The 19,146-nt window shown below is 36.4% G+C and overlaps 1 protein-coding gene across 1 annotated transcript in view; it reads right to left on the minus strand.

Moving 5' to 3' along the window:
• The window catches only part of LOC102042830 (SPARC-related modular calcium-binding protein 2), a gene marked incomplete at its 5' end in the record, with an annotated part of 72,727 nt that extends 57,386 nt beyond the window's left edge, over positions 1-15,341 (minus strand). Inside the window, 3 exons of the mRNA XM_005430377.2 lie at positions 10,436-10,510; positions 11,286-11,336; positions 15,294-15,341. Coding sequence (XP_005430434.1) covers positions 10,436-10,510; positions 11,286-11,336; positions 15,294-15,341 — 174 coding nt within the window. The remainder of the gene's footprint in view (positions 1-10,435; positions 10,511-11,285; positions 11,337-15,293) is intronic.
• Positions 15,342-19,146: the final 3,805 nt, after the last annotated feature.

Here is a 19,146-nt window from a genome sequence, read left to right on the forward strand (position 1 = left end):
GCCTAAGGACTGAGGGAGACACTCAACCCTTCCTATGATTTGAACTTCAACAGATCTTGCAATTCTGAACAATTTTCTTTCTTGTAAAAACTTTACCACAGATTTTGGAGGCATTTGAAGAGTTAAGTTGATTTCATAGTCCTCTGCTTCCAGACCAAATATCAATGAGTTTGTTGCCCTGATCTAACTGCGTGTACTGGAAAATAATTAAAGGGCATTGAAAGTCACCCATGTTTGAGGAATTTATATATTTATAATGCATTCTAGTCCCACAAAAACTGCATCTAATAATTCCTTCCAATAGAGGCCAATAAAAGATCTTTCATTTTGATAAGTTGTTTTTATTCACTGAAGAACAAATGTGGAAAGTTTAAATGTCACTTAGATCTCACTGGAAAGCAATGGTACAAGGTAACTCACTGTTTAAATGCAAGAACATAAATTTTTTCATAGCTTGTTATGACTGTAATACAGTTGGTTGAAAAATTTTATTTTGACTGTCTGCTGGAAAACCAAGTATTTGAATAAAAATATGTTTTTCATTCAAAGTGTTTCTCTTTGATAAAAAAGGGAACAAAACAAAACCCCTCGACAAGCTGTTTGTGTTGAACTTCACAGAGAACCACACAATACAAGATTCTTCAAGTGTCTGAGTAAAATAGAGAGATGATTATGTTCTACATATACTAAGGACCCAGCCCTCAAAAAAGGAAGAACTAATGAAGTTTTAAAATTATAGCTCCAACAAGGCCTTATAATGTTCCATCAAGATTTCGAGTTTTGAGCCAAAAACATTCAGTTATTTGAAGATATTTTTAACTGAATTTTCGTCTTGAAGATGCCCTTCTTTAGATGAAAATACATATATTTAAAAAACAAGTTCTCTATTAAGTCATGTGTTTTCCACAGAAGACTGCATTTTCAGCCAGTTTGGCATATTAAGCTTTGCCCTCTCTTTTCTCTTGTATTTTGACCAAGAAAATTTAAGATCTGAAATTTAATTTACAGCCTTAATTGTATTTAAACATAGTTTTATTTGTGGATGAGTGCAGATACTTAGCCTGCTGTTTTTAAACTAAAACAGGTATTAAAAATTGCACAATGAAAAGAAGTGGTCTGTCTCTTCAACCACTGCTTCTTCTCCAGTAACACAGAAATCTAGTGCATTGTGGAAACAATACTTAACATTATTCCTAGGCAGTTATTCCTACACATTGCAGAGTGCAGGGAAAACAGTGCCTAACATTTATCTGGAGTAGTCTGATTCGAGAGATGACAGAGCACGATGTACAGAGTGCAGTAAAATGTAAAGCAAGCCAGTTGTAAGACAATAGTTGGGATATAGATTAGAAGATCTCAAAGTGGGTTTCTGTACCTTAGTAACATTATTTGCCTACAAGAACTTCCCTTGCTCTGATGACCCTTGGTGTGGCTTTGCCTGGAAAGGAGGCTCTACACTGGGAACTGTAACTAACAAAAGAATCCAGTACACTGCATTAAGGAGAGGGTAGGGTAAAGGATCCATGGATGACAGCATTAACCTTGGACCTTAACAGTCCATAAAAGCAGACACTGCTGTAAAGAGTCAGACTAATGCAACAGCTTCATTGCAGACATATCTAATGCACAGATTTGGAAGTGAATTCCACCCATCACATAGAAGTCACCATACGAGCTGAATTTCTCTTGCTTTTGTACCAAACGGAGAACACTGAAATTACTGATGAAGCCTCAAAAAGTTCCTGCATCACGTGGCAATTTGTTACAGAATTAAGGAAAAAGCCAAGAATATTTTTGAAAAAAATTAAGCAATGCCTGAACTGTAACACAAGCTGTCAGTCTCTTCAACAATTTTGTTCAGAGATACACAGCTTGGCAAATAAGAAATGTGGAATTCATATGTGATAAATCATCCAATTAAAAATCCTTCCAAATTTAAGCCACCATGACTAGCCATAATCCGATCTGCCAGGGAACATTACATGGTCCTCCCACATTCTGTATTGCCATTAAAAATAGTCAGAACTTTTTAGTGCAGATCAAGCAGTAGAATTCCACAGTCCATATAACTGGTTTTCACTTCTTTTTCAAACAAAGCTTATTCCATTATTGGAAGGTTAGATAGATGGTTATTTGACTTATCCTGATAGAAGAAAAAACTGCATCTCTGCATTGAGCAGGGACATTTTCTCCTAACTATCGCGTCACTGGATGATGATGGAACACCTGGCAGCTCTTACTGTTTACCCTGTTGGAAGACCTATCTTCTACATACCACCCAGCAACCATAGTACAGCCATAGACAGAACCAGACTGTCTTGACTGAAAGTTTTATCTATTTCCCAGAAAGATTATGTCATTAGATATGATCCAGTCTAATATGTTTCTGTGCATTAACATGATTTACATGATTTGTTTTCATCTGTCACTAAAATACAGATCATTAACCTGGCATTCCTCTTAGGATTTATGGACCTTATTGATGTTTTTATGATTATGCAATCTGATATCTGGCAAACCATAGAAAGCTGTGGGTAGGTGGAGGAGTGCATGTCTGAAAACTAAAAGAGAACTTCGAGCAGGACTGTTTTGTCATTTACTTGCTGTAGCAAATAATGTGATATAATTAAAAATGGTCAGGAAAGATTACTATCTTTTGGCATCAAATTTTAACACATGCAGTAAAAGAGAAATTATCAGCCTTGCATAAAACAGATTTTTTTCTCCCTACCAACAGTGGGGGTCCAGTAAAGCCCTGGAACATCCTGAGGATAAAGAACATCAACTGGATGTAAAACAGAGCTCTTTTTCTAATGGTTTAGGATGGGAGGGTCTTCCCCTGTAGTGGGAGGAAAAAGCTGGAAATGGCAGCGCTTGATCTTTTTTAAGGTTTTGAACTAATATGTAAAATTAAAATGAAGATAAATTAAAATCCTTGTGAAAAGGATTATTAAAGATAGGACAGTTCTATAACAAGCATGATCCAGCAGCCTATGAATTAAGAATGAATCATAATATACAAGCAGTGTGGGGAGGTCTGGAAAGTTTAATCTTCTTGGACGACTCTGAAAGAACTAAAAGAAAACAGCAATTTTCCTTTACCAATTTAGGTCAGGCAAGGCAAAGCAGAGCAAGGAAAAGAAAGAGGACCAGAGTATGAACAGTGATTTTGTTCACTGGTGAAGAACAAAGAAGAGGTTGAATAGTACTGTTCCCTCTTTTGTAACAGGTAAATCAAGACTAGAGTATCATTAAAATTTGGTGCTGAAAGTAATAAAAAGTTCTCTGTTGCAAACTAAGTCAACCATTTACTGATTGGCTGTAGTGATGTGAACATTCAGTAGATTTTAAGTTGTGAGTTTTTCAGCTACCAGAGGGTATCTTGCAAGCAATATTCGGAAAGAATTCTACTCTAAAACTATTGTGGTTCTTGACAGAAAAACAACAGCAAATGAAGAAGAAGTAAAGAGAGCTGCCTCCTACACTTTAAAATATAACAGTAGTGCATATAACAAGTTGTGACAGTGCCTCATGGATCTCGCTTCCCAGCAGGTTCTTAACAATGCTAGGTTTAGAGTAAAATACAAATCAGAAATTATAGTTCACTCAGAATAATTAGGTTCAATCTTGAACTCTAAAGGGAACATTTAGTGAATCAGCTACAAGAGTCAACTCAAAGAGTCTGAAAAGGCCATCAAGATTGTGTTTTGGAAGCTTCCAATCTTCATCTGAGTATTTCTTATTAAAATTCTATGCAATGCTTTTCTCTTTAACTGCCAAGCATCACTTTGCTGAGAGAACAGGCCAGACAAAAATGGTTCTAACACCTCATGTCTTTCAGCACCCACAGACTTCACAAGGCCCAAAAGGCAGATCTACGGTTAACATAAAGTATTTGGACTTGCTGTAGATGTCATGAAGTAATGCTAGTGCCTTTCCTTGTGTAGGGAACTGACCTGCAGATAAGCTCAAGGTAGAAAGTTCACAGTAAAAATGTCTGGACTTGAACTTGTCTAAAATTTAGCAGAGACAGATTGCCATTTGTTATGGACTGAGTTCCCATTGACAGAATGCCTGTGTTGATGTGATAGTCCGTTGGGATGTTTGAAGACATTTAAAATCAATACTCATGCCTTCTATTCTACTTTCCTTTCAGGGTTTGAATTGAGATTTTTAGGGTTTAAGCCAATTCCATTTCAGATACTCTGGATTATCAAACCTCTGTGCCAGAACATTACAGATCTCCAAGAGGCTGTTGTAGCTTTTAGCCCATGACAATGTCAGATACTCTAGGCAGGACATGGATATACTTCAACAATTTATTACCAGGCTTTTGACTTCTCCAGCTACAGCTAATGAGTGCATTTACAACACAAGCAATTACCGTGGTTGAGTGTGGCTCATACCTCACTAATTGTTGGAAAGAAACACTGTCTTTAGGGCTGAAATGTGCTCGTAACAAACAAAAAACTCCAGTTTTTCTGTGTAATTCAGTGGTTTTCAATTAATGGACCACTTCTACTCAGGCACTTTCCCTATGCAAGTCTACTTTATATATTTGAAGTCCATTTCTGAGTGTCCAGTATAGGCATAATATATTAAGAGCAAGCAGGCATCATCCTCACCTGCTCCTCCTTTAATGCCAAATACAAACAAATTTGAGAATGGAAGATTAACCAGGGTTCTGCAGGACAACAAACAACTTCCTAGGAACCCCTGCTGAAAAAGGAAACAAGCTTTTAAAATATTTTCTTTCCCTTCTTGCCTATGTTCTTTCCTCACTATTTTATGATGTCCATTTTGATTTCCTTCTGTTATAACTGGTTTCACATCTCAAATCTCCACATTTTGAAACAAGCCTAATTCAAAATACTTTTAGAAAACTTCTAATTATTTTGTAATAAATATGTAAGTGGAAACATTCAACTGGATCTTAATTTTTCCTTGCTAGCTCACACAATTTCAACTGCAGGTAATTTATCTTCAGTGGACACTACAAGCAACATCTGGAAAATGCAACAATTAATGAGAATAAATAAAAAGTCACTGAGTTGTTACACAGTTTTCTGTCTCTAGGTTATTAATTTTCCTTTGCTTATAAAGGAATGGCTCTTAGAATTGATGGCAATTGGGCAGACACATGAACTCTTGTATTTATTTCCTTTGAAATGAAATGGTTTCTTGGGGGGTGGTGTCTTTATGCAAGTTTTTTTAACTTTAGGACTGACTTTTGTCAGGATAGGCAAAACAGTAAGAAGTTGGTCAGGTTGAGTTTGGAATAAACATGAGCATTGGAGTATGGAACAAGTTTTGTCTTCGTCCTTTCAGGAGGTGATGTTCAGGGAATGACCAATGCACCAGGATACAACTGGAACAATTGCTTCTGAGAAACAAAACAAGCAAGCTAATGAGACAGAAACCTCACTGACAACCAACATAGTTTCCATGTGAGAAAAACTCTAACGTACAAATGCTTTGAAGCTGTCAGATGACACAGCAATAAAAACTACATTCACCTCTTAGAATGTTACTCTGTCGTATTAATGTCTTATGGCACACTTTGCCAACAGATTCAGACTATACAGACAGCTAAATGCAAGCAGCTATTTTGTATAGATGCAGACACATAATTATCACTTTAGATTTCACTACTTTAGTCTATTAAGAAGGTATTCTCAGCAGATATCATACCAACTGTTTTCCTTTGCATTTGCATGGAGTCTATAATGCATTGCTGTATGTGCACATCAGTGTTTTCCCAGATGGTGTTTTGAGAATTAAACTCCTGTTGGATCAAACTCTCTGGGACTAATTGATAAAATCTTGCAACAGATTTTTTAAGTCCTGAAAATTATAGTCTGTAGCAAAAAGGCAGCAATAAGATACCACTCCACTGTGTCAGAAAATGAAATAAAAAGCCAAGTGTCCCTTTCACACGTGCACAGGTGAAGTAAAAAATTATGATGATGATGATGATTCTACATTACCAGAATATCCAGATTAAGGTGTTTGAAATCTGGATACTCCTGAAATCACTAAAACCATAGTTTGAGGAGACAATTAATTGTGAATTATGATTCTTCATTCTGGAGGAAAAATGTCATAATCACATAAACCTGACTCTGCCTCAGAAGCCTTTATGGCAGATCAGGATTTTCTCTGGGTCAATCCTATTTTATGATGGATTATGTATGGCTTGTCCACTGGCACCTGCTTAAAGCATATAAGCATAAAGATGGCAGAAATCACAGAGCTGGTACAAACACTGTATCACTTGTCTGTGTGTTTCAGATGAAATGTGAACTATTGGGTCAACAAAAAAAGGCAACAATTTCTTCCTCTCTTCTGTTTTGGTCATACTGGTCATACTGGATTATCAACACAACAAACACTAGTTTTAGAACCCCTTTACAATGCTCATTAAATACACGATCAACAAATGTAAGATCAATGAATATATAAATGATTAGTGCTAGGATACTATTACATTTCTACAGAAACAGATGAAAGTATTATGATAAGAGAATAGAACTGAATAGTAAATAGGTGAAACTGTACTGTATTTTAGCCACTAGAAAAATATTCAAACATTTTTTTTATCTCGAATTACATTATCACCTGAATTTCTAAGTTCTTTAAGTACCTATATACATATATTACAGGTTACAGAAGACTTTTTCTTTCCTGTATTTGCAAAATTAATGAAATTTTACACTAAGTATGGTTTATTCTGTGGTGTTTTCTACACTTACATATTTATTACAAAATATAGATTCTACTGAGAAATTACTGAGTACTTTAAGAACCTTTTTGAATATTAGAAATGTTATCACTTAAACTCACTCTATTTATTTCTCAGGAAAGTGCTCCCACAACAGACTGTTCAAAAATAATGGCTCTCAAATTCAAGCTAACACGAATTTGAAGTTTCACTGGGCATTGTGGAAAGAATTAAACTACACTTTCTTTGTCTATACCCAAACACAAAAAATGGTGTACAACCTCTGAAAAACATCACACTGTGTTCCCAAGAATCCCACAGGGATATAAACTGCTGATAGGGCAGATTTAGCAAGGAGAACATAAGAGATTTACAGTCCACCCTGAGCTGTCCTCAGGGGAGTGGATTTTCCCTGTTAGGTGATGGGAAAGTATCTGCACTGTCTTCTTCACTCATATAGTGCCTGGATTTCCACCTGATACCAGTATGGGACTATGTTCGCCCAAAATACAGACACCTTAATATCAGCTACAGATCTAAACTAGTCACCATGCCTAAATTCCTAGCAGGAATTTTGACCCTGAATTCTCAGACATACAGCAGTGTAGGCTGTGTCTTAATCAGAATCCATGTAGTCCCTTGTTCAATGTTTTCTGTTTATCTTCTACAGCTGTTGGTAAAATTCTTACTTCTGTCAATCTGATATGGCAAATCCACAATGTTTTCTGTGAAATCGAGGAAGAAATGAGGAGCGTAGGGGTAGTCATAAAATATTTACAAAGGCACTGTGACATATGTATAAAATATCTCAGCAAAACCTATTTTAGCAATGAGATGAATACTCTAGTCTAAGTATGGAAAGAAAAAGTATTTTGGAAATCATCTTAAATGTACCAAAACAGCTATTGAGATGTTTCTACTCAAAACAGCCACTCTAAACAGAGCTATTGTAACATAATCCAGTGCTGATGGCATTTTTTCCAGGAGTAAAATTTTGTTTTCAAAAACTAATAGGTTAAATAGCACTCCACAAATGCCTTAAGTGAAGGCAAAGGCCTATTTCTCTGAGCCAACAAAAAGAACATACACTAGAAGGCATTATAGAACACGGATATATAATCCACTAATTTCATGCCTTGCATCTGTGAGCCTTGCAAATGCCATTACACTGTGCTAAATTAATTTAGGCTCATTCAGTCAAATGAATGCACTGGAGAACTAATATAAACTGGACTTTCCTGAGCCATTATTTTGTATCTTCCAAAACCTAAAATAGTTTATGCTGATTTTACTGACTAATTGTAACTGGCAGGTAATTTGCAGAATCGTAAAAGCAAACCACTGCATGGTTAAAACAAATTTAATGTATTAATTAAAACAAATTTAATGTATTAATTTGTGACCTTAACTCAAAAAACCTTTCTCCAAAGGAGACTGATTTCTCAGCTCAAGACAAGTTTGTAGATGACATGTTGATCATGATACATTAGAACATATATTCAAGTCAAAACTAGCAAGAAGAAAGCAGTACAGACTAAAATAGTAACATACTAAATAGGATGTTAGTATCTTGCCTGAAATTTTAATTTTGTCTTTTTTTTTAGTTATGTTCTATAGGCAAGGCTAGATGATAGTGTTATTTGCATCTCAAAAATTTCTTTGACAGCATTAGGATTATTATAGGAAAAAAACGAAAATTTAGCCCATTATGAATCAATTTGGCTTCGTGTTTTGTTTTATAAACACAGTTCCTATGCAGAGATAAATTTTCCTTATTTTCCTCAGACAAATACTTTTCAATAAGCTTTCTGATGTTTGTATGACCAAGTCTGAATCAGAGTTTACTAAGCTAACTGAGTGAAGAAGATATCTACATTCATTCTTTATATTGAAGCCTGGAAGTGGGAAGACAGCAAGTTTACAATTCACTGGATTCAGTGGCAAGTTCTTTCCTGCTCTGTACACAATAACAGTCCAGAATTTATTCACTGTGGATGTTCCCAAAAGCCTTGGCACCACTCTGAGAGGTAATAAGGGAAAAATCTTACTCTTTTTTTTTTCAAGACCTTAAAAACCTGCCTACAACAATCAGCGAGGACACTGGTTTTAGCACCTTGATTCACCTTGATTGATTATGTCAATCTGGCACATCAGATATAGCTACAAATTACTGAAAGGTTTGTTTCACAGTACCTCCTGAAGTAATTCTGCTAGCCTGGGTATGGCACCACCATTGTGAGCAAATCCTGTTAGCAAATCTAACACAATCATGCTTTTGGTGATGGGCTAGGAGTCACAACACAGGTAAACTATGCTTCTGATTCCTCTTCTCTTGTAAATGTGTTTTTAGATGGACTGGAGGTTACCAGTTCCCAGAAATAAACCAACCTTTTTTATTTTGTCTCTATGTGTGCACTCGTATGTGTATATGTGTTTGTGTGTGTGTGCTGAAGCTTTGGCAGCTACACTGCAAACTCAAGTCTTGCTTTAGTCTCTAGCACTGTAAAAATTAAACAAACACTCCTAAGTGACAAATTTCTATAGACATATTTTATGCTACAGAAATCCCAAAGGAATTCTGTTCTTGCCTACACTAACTAAAGAAATGAAAAATTACATCTCCAGCATGAAAAGTATTTGCTTCAAACTCTTGCCTACACTGTTTAAGGTCCTTCCCTTAAGTGCCTACTGGAAAATCAAGGAGAGAAAAAATTATTAATAATTATTGCACTGATATAAAGGAATCTTTAAACCTTTTAGCATCTTGCTTGTTTTCTTATATGATTGTTTGTCTTTTCTAAATGCTTTTGGCCCTCAATTCAGTAAAATACTTAAGCACAGTACTTAATGTAAAGCATAACTTCAATTTCTACTGGATTTGAAATGTGGTTTGAGATGATTTACTGAATCATAGCCTACATCATTAATGTTTCCTTCCAAACTATACATTTTTCCACAGAAATAGAAACTAGGAAGATTCTCTAAAGTTTATCCACTAAAAGGAAGGAGCAATGAGAAAGGCACCAAAATTTATCATCCACTAAAGCACTGAATTTATCCGAATACTATAGAGAATTCAGTCTTAGGACATTCACCTGACATTCTAGTCTAGGTTTAAAAAGCTCAATTCTAAACAGTGATGAAAATAAGTAAAGCCAGAATTCCACAATTATTTTTTTTAAAAGCAACATAATTAATTCACACCAAACCAGTGATCAGTTTGTAAATAGCAGGTGACTGATGTAGTAAAAAGCAGGTAACACTCTCTTTCCAATTCCTGCTCACTGAAAACTGGCTTCTGATGGGAGCTTGGTTCTTTCCAGGTTTGACTACTAAGATTTACCACCAAACAACAGTAATCCACACTGTCATTTTACGAGCACCTTCTTGCTGCATATCACCCAAAAATAAGCAGATAACAAAGAGGACGATAATTTAAAAGAATGTAAAAAATATATGTCTGACCCACTAAACAGGTGCAAATAGGTATGAACCAGAGACCTCAGTGGACTAACATCATTTTAGCCAAGTAAAGCCTGGCCAAAAGTACTCCTCTATAAAGGAATGTATGATGCATGAGCTTAGTAAATCATCACCATCACTAATCATTAAGGCACTATCATACAACGAGAGTGGAAGTATGATGGTTATTAAGATGGTTCATGTATACCTTCACAGGCACTTTTCAAAGTAAGGATGATCTAAGTTTCTTACCTGAGCTTTTATTGGTTTTGTTCTGTCTACTCTTTACTTGCTCAGTCCATAAGGTAGGATAACGAGAAGCTATATCTAGAAGAAAAATAAAAGGCAACAGAAAATACTTTATAAATGTTAACATTTTTAAAAGTTATTAGCAACTGAATAGGGGTTAGGTTTAAAGAAACATGGGCCTTAAAAAAAAAGGCCACATTGGTTTGTATTAGGGCAGTTAAGATTATTATTCATGCAAAGGCATAAATAGCCCTTTTTTATCCTTTTCGTACAGAAGATTTTTCAATCTAAAAGTTCAATAAATACTTTTAGATGAAAATTATGTTTAATTAAAATAAAAATGTCCTACTCCAGACCCAAAATATATAATGGCTGCATACCCAAATTCCGCAAGATTAGCAATGAGTGATAAGGCAGACACAACATAGGACTATTATTGCTTATTTAATGGCAATTAATTTCTCCAGAGGCAAATAAGACTCAAAAAACATCAGCCTTAACAGTGATTATTCTGAGGATAGAAGTTACCCTTTGACTTGTTTATTTGAACATAGAGTTCTAATCTGCACTTTGGCTCAAGTTTAAAACCTGTGTCTGCCCTCAGTCACGACAACTAAAATTGCTGATGTTGGTCTCCACAGGTAAAGTCTCATCTCCAGACTACCATACAGAATTCACTGCCTGCAAGACTCTATTTTGTTTGTTGTCTTTGTTGCTCCTAAGGAAAAGAACAGATGTTTGCACTTTCTTGCAACCATCCCAGCCATTGCAGATACTCCTAGGATGGCATTTTATGTTGTGGAATAAACTCCATAACTGCACAGTTTAATACCACACTGTTAAATTCGCTCACCTTCTTCATCACCTTGAGGCTGAGTCTCCAGCACGGGAGCTGAGGCATCATCTGAATTCAGAATGGAAAAGATTTGCAAGGAGACTACAATTATGAGAGTAAGCTAAATAAGTGTACATACATGATTGAAAATAATGATTTGCACATAGCCCCGGCCAGTAAACAATAATTTAAACACTCTTTATAGGCAGTACACAGCACAGATATATAACATATAAAGACTATGTTTTATAAATGGAAGGGGTTTGAGGTTATGGATGATGAATTTATTGTAAGTTCTTTGGTGATGCATGAAGTGATCAGGTTGCTCTCTGGAGTGCAGTTCTTCACTTCTAATGCTGCACACTGATACGTATAGATTGTAACTGAAAAATGAGCATTTCTAAAGAAATAATTAGATAAATGTATAGAAGGAGTGAGACCTGTAAAAGCAAAAACAGTCTGGAAGGAATGAGTGGCTGCAGACATCTTAAAATCAAAGGGAATTTTAAGTACAGCAGGATCTATTCAAGAATCAAGTTGATTTACAAGTAAGATTCACAGATTATATAACTAGAATATTGTTTGCACAACTGTTATCCTCTGGTCAGCATTCTCCATCCACCCACTAGCAACCTTTACTGCAAGAAATGAGGGAGGGAAAATTACAGAAACGACAAGATGTGAGTCATTTTAGGTTCAGTAAAACACTGTGGACATAGTGCTGGAAAAGAAAAATTAAACACAAAAAATATTTAAACAAGCTTTTGCTAAACAGAGTGGTACCAAAGACCCATCTTTACTTTATTATGTTTTTGTTATTTAAAACTATTGCAGATGTGCGGTAAATATGACTCAGGAGACCATGCTAGTACATATTTTCCAGTCATATTTTCCAGTGGCATGGAGCTAGCTCCAAGACCAAGGTGTACTGCAGTAAACAGCATCTTCCACGCAAAGGTTTTATTACTATTTCTTGCAGTTTCACAAGCGGGTGTCAGACCAAAATAGATTCCAGATTGTTTTCTTGGCATTTTCATGGAAGACAGAATCAAAGATAACTGAGAAGCTGCTTCTGGCATGTAGCCTTACCTGGGTAACAAGGGAGCAGCAGCTTTTAGGCTAACACACTATCTCTTTCCTTTCATTTCTGCTAGTGCAATTCCAAGAGTCTCCTGTTCTCTTTGCTATCACCATCACTGCTTGGGGTATTTTTAAGTCTGTGTTGTCTTTAAATCATGCAAAAGGTTTGGGGTCACTCTGACCTTTGCCTCTGAGGGTCACAGCCTAGGTCACAGCAAATACAAATACCAAGTAGATACTGCTAGCAGGTAAAGCCAAATTTCCAGCCATGGAATAGTGATCTTTATACAAAACCAAAGCAGCAGCAATGGGAGCTCATTTTCAATGCAAAATTCTCTAACCAAGGCATAAGGAGATTTCTTTTAAGAGTGCTCATTCTTCATGTCCACACAATGGCAGGATTCTTGGCTCCAATGCTATGAAAGATTGTCACTCCTCATTAGTTTTGCTGGCATTTCTGTGGTGTCCTCTGGGCGGTGGAATAAGACCATTGATTAATTTCAGAGAGGCCATCAAGCATCCTAGTGTACTGAAAATCAAGACATATATTTAGATCATCAATCAGTATGTGACTCAGGAAACCCAGTATTTCAGAAGGCAACTTATGGTAGGCAGATATTAGCCAGAGCCAAGCCAGAAATTGGGTCTGCATTTAAATGACACTTTTCTAATCATCTTTTGGTACACAATTTCAATTTGTGACACATTTAATCTTATGCAATTACCTGAAATTCAGTATAGTGCTGCAACTCAGCGATAATCAGCCCCATCATAATCGGGCTCCTGAACTTTGTTCAAGCAGCATTTAAAACAGTTTTGGCGTTGCTGTTGTTGTAATACAACACATGTTTAATGACTGATATGAATTAGATATCTCACAGACTAATTGCACAATTCTTCCTGGCTGGCACTTTCATACCAGTGTGTATATTTAAACATAAACCTGTTTAAATTCTGTTTGCTGTCAGAGTTCAGTTACCAAGAACACAGTCCTACAGTCAGTTAAAAATCAGAAAAAAGGGATGTGATCCCAACTCTGACACCTGTGCTTTTCAGAATATAAATATTTTCCTTGGATAGAGGAAAGAACTGTGGAGCCAGAGAACATACTTAAGGGAATAAATTTTAAGCTTCATTTCTGTTCAGTTTAATGTTTAAATTCACAAACATGCTAACAGAGCCCCTGATCTCCAATATCTGCAGCTGGAAGTTTTCTTTCAGTATTGGAACACCCAGAGAAAGCAAGGTGCACAAGTACAACAGATATGGCTCACCAGCTCCACATCTATGAGACATCTTGGAAGGGGAGACTGTCTCAAGTTAAGACTATGCTGTCTCTTGAGGAGAGTCCCCAAGACCATACCTTGAAGGTCTGAAGCACGTCCTCTAGAGCACTGAGAACACTGTGAACCAGCCTAAGCTTGCTGGGCTACAATATGGGCAGACACCCCTGGTTACTCCACAGGAACATGTGGAGGAGAGAGGAGCAGAGAGTGCTATGGTTGTTGCAAAAAATACTACTCTGCCCTTGCAAGCTGGGCTACAAAATATGTTTTACCACACTGGCTGTGAAGCTGAAGCACAGCTCCTTAACTCAGATAGGTGCATGATCCTGGTCCCTACTCTGTGGGAGTCCCTAAAGAATTTGGGATGTCTCTGAGAACACTACTTTATTTAAAGCATAAGGCAGTATCCATCTGGAAGAAGGGTGAGGAGAGGAAGACAGCAGCATTTGAGAAGAAGCAGGGACCACCTGGGAACCAGGTCAGAAGCCTTTAATGTTGCAGGCTTGTGCTGGAGAACAAAAAGCAGGCATGAGTAAAATGCAATCATGTCACTTAAGACACAAATATACGTGGTAAGAAGGGAGATTTGATAAACTGTGTTCATTTCCTTTTTCTATGACTGTTCATTCAGAGTTCAGTAGTTCAGTCATCACAGCCACAAACAAAAATAAAGGATACTAGTCAAGTTTAATATATGAGATAGTTCATTCCATTTAAAGCTGAAAATGAAAGTCCAGACCTGAAGAAGATGGGCAACCTAAGGTTAGTGGAACCCACAGTTTGTCTGGAAATACATGAAGGACCAATTTTTCAATACTTTGCAATTATTAGCCTTAAAAAGGTATTGATTCTTTTAGCCTAACAGCACTATAGTTTCTTTAAATGTTAGGTTTATTGCAATGCTGCAAAAGTGCCTGTAAAAAAATTAGGTTATATTTACCATGCACCAAACAGAGAGGTATTAACATCAGAACAAAAGTAACTTCTTGAAAATTAATTTATGCAGTGTAACTGATGGAAATATTCAGTATGTTGTTTTCAGCTGAATCTAAAATTCTTTCAAGTGTTTGGAGAGTGTAAACTTTAATTTTGTTTAGAGCATAGCCATCTCATTCATTTTAGTCTACAAGCTATGTCCTATTCACATCAGATTTTGTTCTGCCAAAAAGATATACATCATGACCTATATCAAACAACAACAATCTTCTGGCCATAAATATAAGCCATCAGATTAATTAATCACAATATAAAGCCAAGTGCTGGGTCCAAGATGACTCAAGCACTGATTGCTGTGGAAATAAAGTGAGAAATCCAGTTCCCAAGATTTTGGGACTGAAGAATGTTGTCTTTATCAAACAGACAGAATAATCTGTCCTCCAGAAAAAGCAAAAAGTATGGGAAAATATTTCAGAGTATAGAATTGGGAAGAAAAGTTGTTGTCCAAACAGCACTGAATTGCAAAATCTATAGGACTGAGACTAGAAAAACATAGTGACTATGCATACATATATATATATATATACCTATAAATTTACTAAATAGCTGCAATGCAAATATAAAATTGATAAATTTATATTGATAATTTAAATATATGGAAAACCACAGTAGTGTCTCCCACAGCTATTTTAGCTTCTATTTAAAGGCCAACTAAGATATTTACCTGTTTTGCCTGCTCCTTCTCGTTGTGGCAGCTTCTCACTCACTGAACCTACAATTGGAAAAAGGAATTAACCAGAAAAATATTATTTTCACTTCTAATATGCCATCTAAGAAACACAGTTCTGCTGTAATTATTCATTTTTGTATATTACAGCAATAAATATCAGCAAATTCTTCCTTTGCAAACCAAAGGTTTTAGCTTTGCCTGAGCTCTGCATTGTGTACAATCCATACACTGCCAGACTCCACTTCTTGGCCAACACAAGACCTGAGAAAGAGGAGCATTAAACACTACATAGACACGAGTCCAAGGACATGCTCATGTGCTGCAGGATGACCCTTTCCCTTCCCCACTGCCCCAGCAAGGACAGGTTCTGCAGGAAGGAGCATCACCCCAGAACCCCTCCCTTGCTGTCCCTCATACAGGACGGCTCTCTCCCTCTGCTCGGTTTTGCCCTCACACCTCAGATGCTCTGAGGGGCTTTTTCAGCCTCTAAACCAGGCCTGGCTCAGATCAAAAGCTGTCCTTTCCTACTTTAAAGGCCTCACACAAAACCTTGTGGAAACTCTGTGCTGGTGCGACAAAATGTTTGCGTCCTGGGGGGAACACAGAGCCTTATTCTGAGCCTGAGCCAGGCTCACAACTCATCCCCAGAGCTGCGGCCCTTGGGAGAAGAGACAGTAGGGGTGAGAAGGGAGTCAAAAAGATCACAAGAGATGGGTTTTCACAGCTTATTCTACTAGCCTGGACTCTAACCCAACACAGAATCCAGCCTTGCTTTCAAGCCATCAAGTAATGGAGAATCCACTAATTTTCTCAGTAGTTTTTCAAGGGAGCACTTGTCCTTAGGGTTTAAAATAGAAATCCTTCCTTATTTCTTGCTTATGTCCATTTCCATTTTTACGATTCTAGTTACTAGACACTTTTTAACAACTTATCTGTCTACTGCATTGAAAACCACCTTTAAAAGTGTTATTTTTCTCTCTGAAGAGCCACATGGAGTGATCAAATCTTAAAACCACAAAGTTTCTCCATTCTTACAATACAGTCTCTTCTTAGACACACCTGCTACAATTAAAAGAAAAAATACCAAAAAACCACTCATCTGACACATCTGTCAGATGCTTGTATGTGTGTGAAATAATTTAGTTGCCCTAATTCTCTTAACTTATTAAGTTATTGGAATAACTATGGTCACTGTGTTTAAAAAAAAAACTAAAGGAAACCCAAACCTTGCAGCACAATACTTGTGTTCCAAAAGGACAATTTAAATAAGAGAACCCACTAAATCACAGGCCTTGCTTACCATGCGGAACTGATGGTTACTACAGCAGGAAGTTTAGACAAGGAGTTTGCCAGAGGGGAGATGCCTTACATTACAAATCAGCCTTGCTGATTTTAAAGCCTCCATAGAAGAATACATGGCATTGCAGCCAAGATAGTAACCTTCTGATGGATTCAGCTCTTAATACAGCTTTATATATCCAAATTACAGCTTTATATATTCATATTAAAATGTTCTTGTTTAGACTTGTTTCCTTTTATGGCAATAGTGTATTTTAATGTATTTTCACTATATAATGTTTGAGTCACCAGAAACTGAATAAACTTAGCCGTGCATCAGTATTAATTGAGGCAAGAAAAAGAAAGTCACTATCATTGTAGGAATTATATCCAGCGTGTTTGGGATAGCTTGTTCTAAATGGGCTCCAATACTAATCCATGCTGTTCACTCTGAAAAGGAGGCAGATTTTGTATTTATGCTGAAGCCAGAAGATCTGAGTTTTTGGTGCTTGGCTTGCATTTGATAAAAGGCTCAGCTCAAACTCAAATAAAATGTTCCAGTGTTCGGAAGTAACTACACACAAAATTACAGGTTTTTCTAATTGCACCAAATACTAGTGATCCAATCTTTCCTCAAATTTCATCCAGCTACTATTAACTCTGTAGTTTCTGAATTTCATTTTGGTTCACAGGCTTATAGTTATAATTTCCTTGCAAATCCAGTTACTTTGGGCCCAACTCTCAGTCACACAAGCATTTTAAACAGGCTTTTCATTTGTGAGTAGAAATGATATCTCAGCAGGGGCAATGTGTGTGCAGGATGAACTGCTACTGATACTCACTCTGCTCCAGTTTGGCACCAGTGTTGTCTCTCTATGTACATAAGAACTATTAGTACAAATTAAACTCAGTTTATACATAAGTAATTCAACACATTGGTGAAATTTATATAACATCACACATCTTAAACTAAAAGCAGAAAAATCTTTCCAGATGCATTCACATTACTTCATCTATACGAGAAACAGTGAGAATGACTGAAGTCTGAGAGAATTGAATTTTATTTTTTTTACCCTAAATTTTCATGAAAAAATTAGGAAAGTGGATGGAGGAGGAGAATGGCATTAACTAGTACTAAAAACTAACATAATCATACCAAATCTAATTTCAGTAATAAATTGGATGGATTCTATGAAAATTAGGTTTACTGGGCTAACATTACTTTTTTTTATAGTCTTAAGAAGTCAATAATAATATTCACAGAATTTCTTATAAAAGAAAACCTGTGCCCTTCACATAGCTCCACCTGAAATTTTCAATTTATGCAGCATAAACTGTTGTTGTCTCCAAATTCGAGGTAAGGAATTATTGAGTTTGTATCTTTTTTCTACCATTTCCTGAATATATTTAAGGTAAAAGCACTTCTAGCTGAAGTGATGATAGGAAGTTGCATTTGCAAGTTTTTAGGAAATTTTGTCTTCAATATTAAGATGAATCCCCACATTTTCAGCTAGGCAGGAAACAAAGCCAACTTATAACTTATCTAAAAGTTAGGCAATGCAACTTCCAAGGCTTCCAAGTTTTCAGTACACTGTGAGCAACCAAATCACCACATAAATAAATATCCTTATGGAATGATGGAGGACAAGGAGGGATATTAGATTCAGCAGCATTACATCAAGAGGAAGAATTTAGCACCATTCAAGCTCGTACACTTGCTTAGCCATCTATCTATTTATGATTCTGATCTTTTTTTTTAAAGGCAGACATATTCATGCCTTAGTTTATTGCAAACCCTAAAATTCTATCTAATTTCACTCTAACAGCATCTGAGGCACAATAAGTCTTCCAGGGAATGTGATGTGAGTTTTGTGGTTTTTGATTTTAGCATATCCATTTCCTATCATTCCGATCATATGGGACTGGGCTATTAAAAAGGTGAAAGCCTATTGTTAGCTAGTTTAGATAATGATTTCTGATCTCCTATGAGAGAATATTTGATATATAATCACTGAATGCAGATATCAGGAAAGGTAAACTCCCCCTACTATCCTATCTCACCTAGGGTTGTGTCTGACTGTGTATATGTAGGCAAAGAAAAAAAACATATGAGGACTAAATATCTAAGTGGTTCAAGGATGGATATTTTTCTCCAGGTAATGAAAACAATTTAATAGAAACTTTAAAAGCTCATTCCCTTCCTGAATATATTTTTTCCATCACATTATCTGATCACAATACTATACTGGAGGAATTCTGAATTTCTAAAGGTAGTTACTTGTATTTTGGCCATAAAAGATGATCATGCCATCTTAATCAAAAGGGAGCAATACTACTTCACAGAAGAATAAAATATATATCTCCATACCTTTGCAATCTCACTGGCAGGAGCCCAGCATATTTAATAGGCCATAAACCCCCTACAATAGGCAAAGACTGTATCTTCCAATAATGTAACACCTGCTTCTCAACTTCTGCCCCCTTTCTCAGGACTCCCTGCCTATGGAATTTCTGTAGTTCCCTGCAGAGCTGATAACAGAGATGGAGAGTTGTAAAAATGTCCTTTTTT

Source organism: Geospiza fortis, unplaced genomic scaffold, assembly GCF_000277835.1.
Source record: "Geospiza fortis unplaced genomic scaffold, GeoFor_1.0 scaffold1616, whole genome shotgun sequence".
NCBI classification, from domain to species: domain Eukaryota; kingdom Metazoa; phylum Chordata; class Aves; order Passeriformes; family Thraupidae; genus Geospiza; species Geospiza fortis.